General features: G+C 51.0%; 1 protein-coding gene across 1 annotated transcript; it reads left to right on the forward strand.

The window, feature by feature from the left end:
* The first annotated feature begins 5,694 nt into the window (after positions 1 to 5,694).
* nfkbil1 (nuclear factor of kappa light polypeptide gene enhancer in B-cells inhibitor-like 1) lies at positions 5,695 to 11,293 on the forward strand. The gene is made up of 4 exons (XM_020522075.2): positions 5,695 to 5,978; positions 6,660 to 6,772; positions 8,258 to 8,378; positions 10,361 to 11,293. The coding sequence occupies exons 1-4, from the start codon at positions 5,708 to 5,710 to the stop codon at positions 10,903 to 10,905; spliced, it is 1,050 nt and encodes a 349-aa protein (XP_020377664.1). The 5' UTR covers positions 5,695 to 5,707; the 3' UTR covers positions 10,906 to 11,293.
* The last annotated feature ends 1,801 nt before the right edge of the window (positions 11,294 to 13,094 follow it).

Consider the following 13,094-nt stretch of genomic DNA (forward strand, 5'->3'; position numbering starts at 1 on the left):
TCCCACCAACCACTCCAACCCGGTACCTTCCCCTGTAACTGTAAAAGATGCAACACCTGCCCGCAAACCACCTCCACCCAGGGCCCTAAACAGCCCTTCCAGGTGAGACAGAGCTTCATCTGCATCTCCCACAACCTGGTCTACTGAGTTCAGTGCTCCCGATGTGGGCCTTCTCTATGTCGGTGAGACCAAATGTAGACTAGGTGACCGTTTCGCCGAGCATCTTCACCTGGCTCATAACGGCCAACCTAACCTCCTGGTCATCACCCATTTCAACTCATCGTCCCACTCCCCCTCCGACATCCATCCTCGGCCTCTTCCAGTGTCGCAGCGATTCGGAATGCAAATTTGAAGAACAACACCTTCCACCTGGACACCCTACAGCCTGGAGGACTCAGCGTTGAGTTCTCCAATTTCAAATAACCTTCCCACATGTCCCCCGGCTCCCCTTTCAGCCACCAACCAGATTCATCCCTCCCATCGACCATCCTTACTAGGTCTGGCTTACATGTGACTCCAGACTTGGGAGTTCTAGTCCAGGCTTCTCTCAAGGTAAACTTGCAGGTTGAGTCAGTAGTTTGGAAGGCAATTGCAACGTTTGCATTTATTTTGAGAGAATTTGAATATAAAAACAGGGATATACTTCTGAGGCTCTGGTCAGGCCACATTTGGAGTATTGTGTGCAGTTTTGGGCCCCATATCTCAGGAAAGATGTACTGGCCCTGGAGTGAGTTCAGAGGACGTTCACAAGAATGGTACCAGGGATGAAAAGCTTAATATATGAGGAACGTTTGAGGACTCTGGGTCTACACTTGATGGAGTTTAGAAGGATGAGGGGGGAATCTAATTGAAACTGGACAGAGTGGATGTTGGGAAGATACTTCCATTGGTAGGAGAGTCTAGGACCCGAGGGCACAGCCTTGGAGTAAAGGGAAGACCCTTTAGATCGTAGATAAGGAGAAACTACTTCAGCCAGAGAGTGGTAAATCTATGGAATTCACTGCCACAGAAGGCTGTGGAGACCAGGTCATTGAGTATATTTAAGACTGAGATGGATAGGTTCTTGATTGTCAAGGAGATCAAGGGTTACAGGGAGATGGGGGAGAATGGGGTTGACAAACCTATCAGCCATGATTGAATGGTGGAGCAGACTCAATGGGTTGAATGGCCCGATTTCTGCTCCTCTGTCTTATGGTCTGATGGACCAACCAAGTCATACCTGCTACCAGTGTTCCCTATCACCACCGTTCCACCTCCACCCCCTGCCCCCATTTTATCTGCAGCTCCCCCTACCCCCACAGTCCTGAAGAAGGGTAATGACTGAAACATTGACTGCTCCTTTCCTCCAGATGCTGCCTGGCTTGCTGTGTTCTTCCAGTTTCCTGTTTGCCTACCCTGCTCAGGCATGACATACTTCCAGTCACTCCTCTCCCAACTCCAGCATGACGCACTTCAGGTTACCCCTCCCTAGACTGATCCCCTTCTATGTACACCTCTCCCCAGACAGGAACCGTTTCCTGGTCAGTCATGGGATGTGGGTGTCGCTGCCTAGGCAGCATTTATTTCCCATCCCTAATTGCCCAGAGGGCAGCTAAGAGTCACCCACATTGCTGTGGGTCTGGACTCACATGACGGCCAGACTAGGTAAGGATGGCAGTTTCCTTCCCTAAAGGGCATTAGTGAACCAGATGGGCTTTTCTGACAATTGGCAATGGATTCATGGTCATCATTTGACTCCTGATTCTAGATTTTTATTGGATTTAAATTCCACCATCTGCCATGGCAGGATTCAAATGTGCATCCCCAGAGTATTACCTGGATCTCTGGATTAGTAGTCTCGCAATGATACCATTAGGCCATCACCTTACCTTTTTTGTTTATGAATATGGTGCCAATAAAGCTGGTGTTGAGCTTCTTTTTGAAGCTGCACCCATCTAGGGCAAAGTATTCCATCACACTCCTGCCTTGTGCCTTGTAGATGGTGGGACAGGCTTTGAGGAGTCAGGAGGGGAGTTACTCACCGCAGTATTCCCAGCTTCTGGCCTGCTCTGGTAGACACTGCATTTATATGGTGAATCCAGTTGAGTTTCTGGTCAATGATAACCCCCAGGGTGTTGACAGTGGGGGATTCAGTGATGGTAACACCATTGAATGTCAAGGGGCGGTGGTTAGATTGTCTCTTGTTCGAGATGGCCATAGCCTGGCATTTGTGTGGCGTGAATGTCACTTGCCACTTGTCAGCCCAAGCCTGGATATTGTCCAGATCTTGTTGCACCTGAACATGGACTGCTTCAGTATCTGAGGAGTTGTGAATGGTGCTGAACATTGTGCAATCATTGGCGAACATCCCCAATTCTGACCTTTCAGTGGACGGAAGGACATTGATGAAGCAGCTGAAGATGGTTGGGCCTCGGACACTACCCTGAGGAACTCCTGCAGAGATGTCCTGGAGCTGGGATGACTGACCCCCAACAACCACGACCATCTTCCTATGTGCTAGATATGACTCCAACCTGCAGACCATTCACCCCCCCAATTCCCATTGACTTCAGTCTGGGCCATTACAGTGTTAACTGTGCCACCTCCCTCCAAAACAATTGGCTGTGAGTCTGGTTTCCCTCTGTGTAGGTCAGACTGTGTAAAAACAGCTGAATGTGGGACTGACGACTCCGTCACCTAGGAATCAATTGAAACAAGTTACCCTCGGTTCTGGTGGACTGCCTGGGTATTTGGGGGAAGCAGATGAAACCAAGCTGTGTCACTTTGCCATGTAAGGAGAAATTAGATTACAATGATGGAAGTTTGGTGAGAGAGGCAGGTTTGGGATGAGGAAAGTAAGGTGGGAAGGCAAGGAAAATGCAATTCCAAAGCTAGAGTTCGCTGCCTGGGAATCTGAAGGCATGCCCACCGACGGTGGTGTGGTGCTGTGTGAGAATGACCAACAGATCAGGCTGAGAGGACCGCGCATTTGGAGGGTTGTGAGCCTGGAGGCAATTACAGAATGAGGGGAGGTGCCACGGAGGCATTGGAAAACCAGGATTAATAATCTGATCATACTCCACACAGCATCCACCCATCACCCCTTAGAAACAATCAGATGTTGGTATGAACGCATTTCCATTGTTGAGGTTAATTTTGAGTGCCCTGGGTCTGAAGGATTGGTCCATCCGTAATGCAGAAGTGATATCTGGGCTTTCCCCTTCTGTAAATAGATCACTCAAAAGGCTTTGGGATTTTTTTTGGTTTTATTTTGAAGATATTTCTTGGAAGTTGTATAGTTGAAGCTAAAATAGAAACGGAAAGTGAGTTTCCCAAGCACTTTCGGGTTTTGTTTCTTTGGCATTTTAGTATTTTGCTGTTGCGTGGTTTTTAAAATTTGTTTTATTCATTGAATGTGGGTGTTGCTGGCTGAGTCATATTTATTGTCCATCCCTAATTGCCCAGAGGGCAGTTAAGAGTCAACCACTTCGCTGTGGGTCTGGAGTCACACGTAGGCCAGACTAGGTAAGGGTGGCAGTTTCCTTCCTTAAAGGGCATTAGTGAACCAGATGGGTTTTTCCCAACAATTGACAATGGATTCACAGTCACCCCCCAGTAAACACTCCTGGGACAGCTACAGCATGGGGTTAGATACAGAGTAAAGCTGTCTCTACATTGTCCCTATCAGGTACATTTGTAGTGGAAGGGAGTTTCTCAAAATGGAGAACTGTGACCAGTGGTGTTCCACAGGGATCCTTGTTGGGATCACTGTTGTTTGTGATATACATAAATGATCTGGAGGAAGGTATAGATGGTCTGATTAACAAGTTTGCAGATGACACTAAGATTGGTGGAGTAGCAGATAGTGAAGGGGACTGTCGGAGAATGCAGCAGAATATAGATAGATTGGAGAGTTGGGCGGAGAAATGGCAGATGGAGTTCAATCCAGGTAAATGTGAGGTGATGCATTTTGGAAGATCCAATTCAAGAGCGAACTATGTGGTAAATGGAAAAGCCCTGGGGAAAATTGATGCACAGAGAGATCTGGGTGTTCAGGTCCACTGTACCCTGAAGGTGGCAACGCAGGTGGATAGAGTGGTCAAGAAGGCATACGGCATGCTTTCATTCATCGGACGGGGTACTGAGTACAAGAGTTGGCAGGTCATGTTACAGTTGTATAGGACTTTGGTTCGACCACATTTGGAATACTGCATACAGTTCTGGTCGCCACATTACCAAAAGGATGTGGATGCTTTGGAGAGGGTGCAGAGGAGGTTCACCAGGATGTTGCCTGGTATGGAGGGCGCTAACTATGAAGAGAGGTTGAGTAGATTAGGATTATTTACATTAGAAAGACGGAGGTTGAGGGGGGACCTGATTGAGGTCTACAAAATCATGAGAGGTTTAGACAGGGTGGATAGCAAGAAGCTTTTTCCCAGAGTGGGGGACTCAATTTCTAGGGGTCACGATTTCAACGTGAGAGGGGAAAAGTTTAAGGGAGATATGCATGGGAAGGGTGGTGGGTGCCTGGAACGCGTTGCCAGCGGAGGTGGTAGAGGCAGGCACGATAGCGTCATTTAAGGTGTATCTAGACAGGTACATGAATGGGCAGGGAGCAGAGGAATACAGATCCTTGGAAAATAGACGACAGGTTTAGATAGAGGATCTGGATCAGTGCAGGCTTGGAGGGCCGAAGGGCCTGTTCCTGTGCTGTAATTTTCTTTGTTCTTTGTTCTATTTGGCTGGCTGCTGGTTTACCCTTCAGTCTGCCAACCATTAATTCCAGATGTTTTATTGAATTCAAATTCCACCATCTGCTGTGGTGGGATTCGAACTCGGGTCCCCAGAACGTTATCTGGGTCTCTCGTGATAATACCACTAGGCCATCACCTCCCCTACAAGCAAAAGCACCTGGTTTTTTATGCATTTTAGTTGGGAGAGAGCGAGCTGAGAGAGAGGGTTTTCACAGAAAACTCCATCTTTCACGAGTCCAGTGTGACCGTAAGAAATAGGAGCAGGAGTAGGCCATTCAGCCCATCGAGTCTGCTCCACCATTCAGTAAGATTATGGCTGCTCTGATCATCCTCAACCCCACTTTCCTACCTTTTCCCCTCACTTCTCTTGCTGATGAAACGTCTCTCTGATCATACTTGAATGTACTGAATGACCCAGCCCCGACAGCACACTGCGGGAAAGAATTCCACAGATTCACTCCCCTTGGAGAGAAGAAATTTCTCCCCATCTCTGTCTCCAATGGGCGACCCCTTATTCTGAGATTACTCCTGATTCTTGTTTACACAGAGGCTGGTGAGTCCTTGGGTTTTTAACCATACGAAAAAGGATCAGGAGTAGGCCATTCTGCCCCTTGAGCCTACCCTGCCATTCCTCACATCCACTATCCAGCCCTTTCCCCTCAATTCCCCAACTAAATGTACACATGGACCCTGCCCTCACAGCTCTCTGTGGCCAGGAATTCCAAAGACTCAGTGGGTCAGTCATTGAGTACGTTCCAGAGAGAAGTTTCTGGATATTAAAAACATGAGGGAATAAGGAGATTCTCGAGCCCGCTGGGAGGACTGTTCCTCCCCTCGCAAGCAAACCATGTGCGTGCTTTCTCTCGTTTTGCCTGGAGCCCGTTTCTGGTCGTTAGCGCCGTGCGGCCCGCTCCACGAGGAGCCTTATTGACCTTTTATTTGTTCTAACGCCCAGGATCACTGCCGCTGCCGCCATGGTTTCCCGGAAGCAGGAGAGGTTGCTGCGCTACGTGGAGGACGGGAATGTGCTGAAGTTGAAGTCGTACCTACGCAAGCACCGCGGCCTGTCGGTGACGTTCACGGGGCACAAGGGCCGCAGCCCGCTGCACGTGGCCTGCGCCCACCGAGATGATGCCGCCGCGAGGCTGCTCCTGAAACACGGAGCAGACCCTTTGCTCCAGGACCGGAGGGGGAACACCCCGCTGCACCTGGCTGCCCACCAGGCGGTGAAGAAAGGAGGCAAAGGTCAGTGGCAGGCTCCCCTCCTGGCTCGGGTTTTACTGAAGGCACAGGCAAAGGCAGCACGTCACAAGATCACCATCAGGGCCAACGGGTACAGCGCAAAATAGAAAGGGTAAAGTTCCCTCTACTCTTTACAAGGGAAAGTACAGCTCCCTCAACAGTGTCTCTGTCGAACACTCCCAGGACAGGAACAGCACAGCACAGGGTTACATACAGAGTAAAGCTCTCTCTACAGTATTCCCCCCCATCAAACACTCCCAGGACAGGGACAGCACAGGGTTACATACAGAGTGAAGCTTCCTCTACAATGTTCCCCCCCATCAAACACTCCCAGGACAGGGACAGCACAGGGTTACATACAGAGTGAAGCTTCCTCTACGATGATCCCCCCCCCGCATCAAACACTCCCAGGAGAGGGACAGCACAGGGTTAGATACAGAGTAAAGCTTCCTCTACACTGTTCCCCCCCACCCATCAAACACTCCCAGGGCAGCGACAACACGGGGTTAAATATAGTGTGAAGCTGTTTTTACACTGTCCCTATCAGGTACGTTTGGCTAGCTGCTGGTTTAGCCTCCAGTCTGCCTTTGACTGTTATAAGGGCTGGAAGCAGGTGCTTGCCTGTGAGCCATATCTTGATGAGGAGCTCTTGTGCCTAACTGCAGCCACTCTGCTTCTCTCTAGTTTACGAAGATCTGGTCATACCTCTCAGGAGGGCTTGCCCAGCGGCTATGAGTGTGCTCAATGAGGACGGACTCACTCCAGAAGACCTGCTCAGGTCAATGAAGACGCAACAGGTAACTGTGACATCCAGGCTTCCCCATTGCTCCACTCCAAATTGGCAACGTTCCAGCACCATTTGGGTTTTGAGTATTTTCGTTCAGGAGGAACTGGTTCTGAGCCTTTGACCTTCTGAACCATCGGTTGTTAGATTCACTGGGGAAAGCCAGCCTCCTGTCTCTGGTTTATGTTAATTATTTGTTAGTGGGACGTGTGTACCACCGACTCGGTCAGCATTTTCTGCCTGCTCCTTGAGAAGTTGGTGGCGCGTTACCTTCTCAAACAGCTGCAGGACTTGGACTCAGCGTTGTTGAAGGAACGGAGATATATTTCCCAGTCAGGATGGTGACGGATGGTGTTCCCAATTCCCAGGCAAGCTGTGACAACAACATCCCACCAATCAGTTCCCTGACTCAATTCATAAATAATTCATCAATTTCCTGAAGAAGGGTCCAGACCCGAAACGTCAGCTTTCCTGCTCCTCTGGTGCTGCTTGGCCTGCTGTGTTCATCCAGCTGTACACCTTGTTATCTCAGATTCTCCAGCATCGGCAGTTCCCACTATCTCTGACTCAATTCATAAATATCCAGGTTACCGTTTCCATAGAATCATAGAATCCCTACAGGGTGGAAACAGGCCATTCGGCCCAACAAGTCCACACCGACCCTCAGAGCATCCCACCCTGACCCATCCCCCTATAACCCACCCAATCTACACATCCCTGAACACTACGGGCAATTTAGCGTGTAATGAGGGAAATGTGCACTAAGCTTTTTTAACAAGTGTGAACATTGCAAAACCCAACCAAGAGTCATCTAGACTCCAAACGTGAGCTTGCTCTCTCTCTCTCTCCATGGATGCAGTCTGATCCGCTGTGATCTCCGGTATGTGTTGTTTCCAGCACCTGCAGTAATTTTCCCCAACCCAGTCCTTTGCTTACGTATGAGGTGCAGGAATCGCTGGTTCGGCCAGCATTTATTGTCCATTCCTGATTAATCCCCAGTTAAGAGTCGACTCCATTGCTGTGGGTCTGGAGTCACATGTTGCCCAGGCAGGGTAAGAGTGGCAGGTTTCCTTCCCTAAAGTATGGAAACCCATCAATAACTCAGCTGCTTATGTTTTCTGTTTCCCCCCCCCAATGCCCAGCTGCTGCTGTGGGATTTGAGCTGCCTCCTTTAATCCCGGTCTCGGGGTCACTAGACCAGTGCTGTGCTGCCACATTGCTCAACCATGCGAGCCTGCACACTGCTGCCAGTTAATCCCGGGTGTAGAAGGGTGTCTAAAACACAGGCAAGTGACACCCTTGTCATACATGTCAAACACACACTTTACAGCAGGGTCTACAGTTCTTGCAGCAAATTTTCACCCTCAGCGCTGACAATTGCACACCAGCAGCTGGGGATAGGGGGAAATATTTACATTGACAGTGCAGCGAGCATGTGTCGATTGTCCGGCGATTGAGAAAGTCGACCCTGGCTAACTGTTTCTTTACAACATCACAGCGACAGCCAGGAGCCAAGGAAGAGAATGATACAGCGAAGGATCGAGCTGACAGGGAGTGGTACCAGAAGCTCTTTGCTGAATATGAGGCTGAATTCTACACCGAATGTGGGCGCTATGAAGGTCAGGAGATTGGAACGGTGATAGGAAAGGCTCAGGAACACACTGTGATGCACAGTCAGAGTCATACAGCATACAGTCCAACTCGTCCATATCGACCAGAGATCCTAAATAAATCCAGTCTCATTTGCCAGCATTTGACCCCTATCCCTCTAAACCCTCCCTATTCATATACCCATCCAGATGCCTTTTAAATGTTGTAATTGTACCAGCCTCCACCACTTCCCCTGGCAGCTCATTCCATACATGGACCACCCTCTGTGTGAAAAAGTTGCCCCTTAGGTCCCTTTTAAATCTTTCCCCTCTCACCTTAAACCCATGCCCCTCTAGTTTGGATTCCCCCACCCTGGGGAAAAGACCTTGTCTATTCACCCTATCCATGCCCCTCATGATTTTATAAACCTCCATAAGGTCACCCCTCAGCCTCCGACGCTCCAGGGAAAATAGCCCCAGCCTATTCAGCCTCTCCCTGCAGCTCAAACCCTCCAACCCCAGCAACATCCTTGTAAATCTTTTCTGAACCCTTTCAAGTTTCACAACATCCTTCCTATAGCAGGGAGACCAGAACTGAACACAATATTCCAAAAGTGGCCCTAACCAATGTCCTGTACAACCCCAACATGACCATCCTAACTCCTATACTCAATGTACTGACCACTAAAGGAAAGCGTACTAAAAACCTTCTTCACCGCCCTGTCTGTCTGCGAGGGACAGCACTGCCAGGGCCTCCAGCTTCCCTTCCATCATGTGCATCACTAGGAATCCCTTCCCCTGTTTCAGAGGCGATTCCAAAGGTGATAATCAATCTGCCTGGCTCTGTTGGAAAGGTGCCTTCAGGACTAGGGGGTTACCACATGAAGCTGAGACAGAGATGTTACTCACTGTGCCCTGGAGTAATGTAACATCCCAGAGATGTTACTCACTGTGCCCTGGAGTAATGTAGCATCCCAGAGATGTTACTCACTGTGCCCTGGAGTAATGTAGCATCCCAGAGATGTGGGTGCCCTTAGCCCATCCCCCATTGTTGTAGATTTACCAAATATTCACTGTCCACAGGGTCTGCTGTGGAGTCTATGGGCTGTACTTCCTTCGAGCACCCATCATCTCACCCAGCCAGCACCACCCCCTGTCACTGCCTTCCCCATGTGTTTATTGTGTGTTTCCTGACAGTCTCCCCCACCACCCTCACTCCCCAGGCCAGTTCCACATCCTCACCAGTCTCCCTGTTGGATTTCTCAGCTACCATTCTACGTAGAAGGTCACTAGCAGGTGTAAGCGGCCATTCTCAAGGAGGGGGGTCCACGTGACCCCAGCAAATTAAAGAATAATAAAACCATGATCTGTCCTCCTTTCTCAAAACGTCACCCAAGCTCCACAGCAGCTGACGCTGCAAAAACACAGCAGGAAAGGCTGGATGCTGTCACCCTGTGGGGGAGACGGAGGGGAAGGGAGTAAATGTTACAGGTTACGGAGCTCTCCGCAGGCTCCAAACGATGACTTGGTTTCTGCCTCCCGCACCACCCCACCCCAGCCTGACTGCTGAGTATATTTATTCCCGGCAATTCCTGTCCGCTCGCTGATGGGCCTGTGCCAGGCTGGGGTGGGGGGGTGGTCAGTTCAGCGCTGACCTCTGAGCATCTCCCGAACCGAACCTTCCCACATCCCGGGTGTACATGCTCCATACCTGCCATTGCTTACTCCTGTTGTCCTCCTTCTGTGTTGGATCCACTCGGCCCTGCAGGTTGGTATCGGCTCTTCTTCAGTTGGGTTGGGTGGGGTGGGGTGGGGATGTGACATTAGAGTGGTGGGCGTGGGCCGGGGGGGGGGGGGGGGGGGGGGCGTGGGTGGTGGGGAGGTGACAAGGCCCAGGCCTTGGCAGTGAGCACTAGAAATGGAGAGATGTTGGGGTGTGGGGCGGAGGGGGAAACGGGTGGACACAGTGGAGGCTGCCTGGTGCTGACACCCCACCGGTTCTCCCTTTCCAGAGGACCTGTCCATGGGCGACGCCGAGCCTCAGACGTACGATGCCTGGGCTGAGCGCCTGGCGAGGGAGTACGCAGCCAAGAGGTCCCGAGGAGCAGGCACCAGGAGCAGACAGCGAGCGCCGGAGAGGGAGGAGGCTGGCAAGGAGAAGGAGAAGCTGGAGTCAGAACACCGGCGTTACCTGGAGCGGGCACACAGGCGCCAGGAGGAGCGGGCACGCAGCCACAAAGAGCAGTATGAGCGCGCTTGCACCGACGTCTTTGAGCGGGCCTCTGCCGGCTCTCGGCCCCTGACCTACGGGGATATCCCGTGGCCCATGCCCGGGGGCACGGTGGAGGAGATGGTGGCGGTGATCCTGCACGGGGCGGAGCGCTCAGATCCAGGCACCTACCGCCGGTACCTGAGGGGGCAGCAGGCTATGTGGCACCCCGATCGCTTCACCCAGCGCTGTGGGGACCGGCTGGCACAGGGTGACCGCCAGAGGATCCTCGACACTGTGACCGCCCTCTCGCAGGCCCTCAACAAGCTGGCCAACAGCACTCGATGATGAGCTGGCTAGCACCGACACAACGGGCAGAGGGGCCTCCTCCTGCACTCTACCCTTCTGTCATTCTGTGACCCGTCTCCCCTCCGTGCGTGGGCAAGGGGGGCAACATCAGGAATTCTCCAACGCCCACCCACACCTCTGCCCAGTGAGAGTCAAACGCAGAGTTTTGTCTCCGTTAGAAAAACAGCCCCGTCTCATTCCATCCCAAATTACCCACCCTACTCGCCCTGGGGGCAGTGTGACAAGATCAAACAATTAAAAAGATGGGCAAGACCTGGCTGGGGACTAAATCAAAGGTTCAGTGGTTAACACTGCTGCCTCACAGCACCAAGGACCCATGTTCGATCCCACCCTCAGGCGACTGTCTGTGTGGAGTTGGCACGTTCTCCCCGTGTCTGCGTGGGATTCCTTCGGATGCTCCGGTTTCCTCCCACAGTCCAAAGGTATACAGGTCCCGTAGTGCCCAGGGATGTGCAGGTTAGGGTGGACTGGCCATGGGAAATTGTCCCATAGTGCCCAGGGATGTGCAGGTTAGGGTGGACTGGCCATGGGAAATTGTCCCATAGTGCCCAGGGATGTGCAGGTTAGGGTGGATTGGCTGTGGGAAATTGTCCCATAGTGCCCAGGGATGTGCAGACTAGCCATGGTAAATGTGGGGTTATGGGGATAAGGAGGAAGCCTAGGTCTATGTGGGATACTCTTTGGAGGGTCGGTGCAGATTCAGTGGGCCGAATGGTCTCTCTGCATGCTGTAGGAATTCTATCATTCTCTGAAAATGAGCGTTGTCAGGGGAGATAATGCAACCCGCAGCCAGAGCTGGATTTCAGAAATGTAAGGAGTGCTATTCCACATAGAAACCACACAGCCAGTTTGTACACAGTACATTGTTACATACACACCAGAAAGAGCTGATCTTCTGTTTGTCCTGTTATACGTTTATTGTACGTTATTATTTATTACGGAATAAAAACATCTGGCATCTTTCACATTAAATACCAACATGTTTTCTGTAGTGTTTCAATTGAGTGACGAGTAGAATTATCACACAGTCGCACCGAAACTGTGTAAGGTCAGACAGGCACTGATTCTGCCACGAGTTTACCACCGTTGGAGATAGCGAGGAGAATCTCCCTCGGTCATACCCAGAGACAGCGCAGTGGAGAGCGACTGGAATGTGCATTACCTTTATATTAGGGAGCTCTGTGCCTGCTGCTTTCTGCATTTTGCAGGTGACAGGATCTGGAGTGCTCCAGCCTCGTGTCATCAGTTCAAATGCAAAAAGGACAACCCACAGCGACAAGGTGGCCGTGTGCTGGAAGCCGTTCAGGGAAAAGTTTTACCAGACTAATGGCCGATTGCTTGATGAGGAATAGCTGGACAGGCTGAGCCCGGTAGAATTCAGGAGGGTCCAAGCTGATTGCAATTGATCCTGAGGGGTTTGACCAGGTGGCTGTGGAAAGGATGTTTCCTGACAGAATCTGGAACTAGGAGGAGCCTCTGTTAAAAACAAGCGTTTGTCCATTTAAAACTGAGGTAAGAAAACGTCTGTTTCTCTCAGGGTTGTGTATGTCTTTGCAATTTCCTTCCTCAAAAAGGACCAAGTCAGAAATCACACGACACCAGGTTCCAGTCCAACAGGTTTTACCTGAAAACGCAAGCTTTCGGAGCGCAGCTCCAAACTGACTGCACCTGATGAAGGAGCAGTGCTCCAAAAGCTTGCGTTTTCAGGTAGAACCTGTTGGACTGTATCCTGGTGTTGTATGATTTCTGACTTTGTCTGACACTGGCACCTCCCCCTCAAAAAGGGCAGTGAATGCAGAATGTTTAAATGTTGTTAAGGCAGAAGTAGTTAGGTTCTTAACTAAGGAGTGTGAAAGATTATCGGGGGACGCCCAGGCATGTCGAGTTGCGGTTAAAATCCGATCTGCCCCGTGACCTTCCTGAAGGTCCGTGCTCTCGTTTCTTGTTTGTAAGAGCCTGCAGTGATGTCAATATATCCTCTGAACACATAGGTGAGCTCAGCCTTTCTGCCCAGCCCACTTCACAGCCTCTCTCTTCTTAGCCGAGGCGGAGGGCAATTGGGGGCTGGCTTGCCTTCTCTGTTCTCCAGCTGCTCAGCACCGTTCGACCCAGATCCAGATCACCCCTGCCCTGCCCCGCCCCGCCCCAGGTGGGTCACCAAACAGCTC

This window comes from Rhincodon typus, chromosome 35, assembly GCF_021869965.1.
Source record: "Rhincodon typus isolate 14 chromosome 35, sRhiTyp1.1, whole genome shotgun sequence".
Classification (NCBI taxonomy): domain Eukaryota; kingdom Metazoa; phylum Chordata; class Chondrichthyes; order Orectolobiformes; family Rhincodontidae; genus Rhincodon; species Rhincodon typus.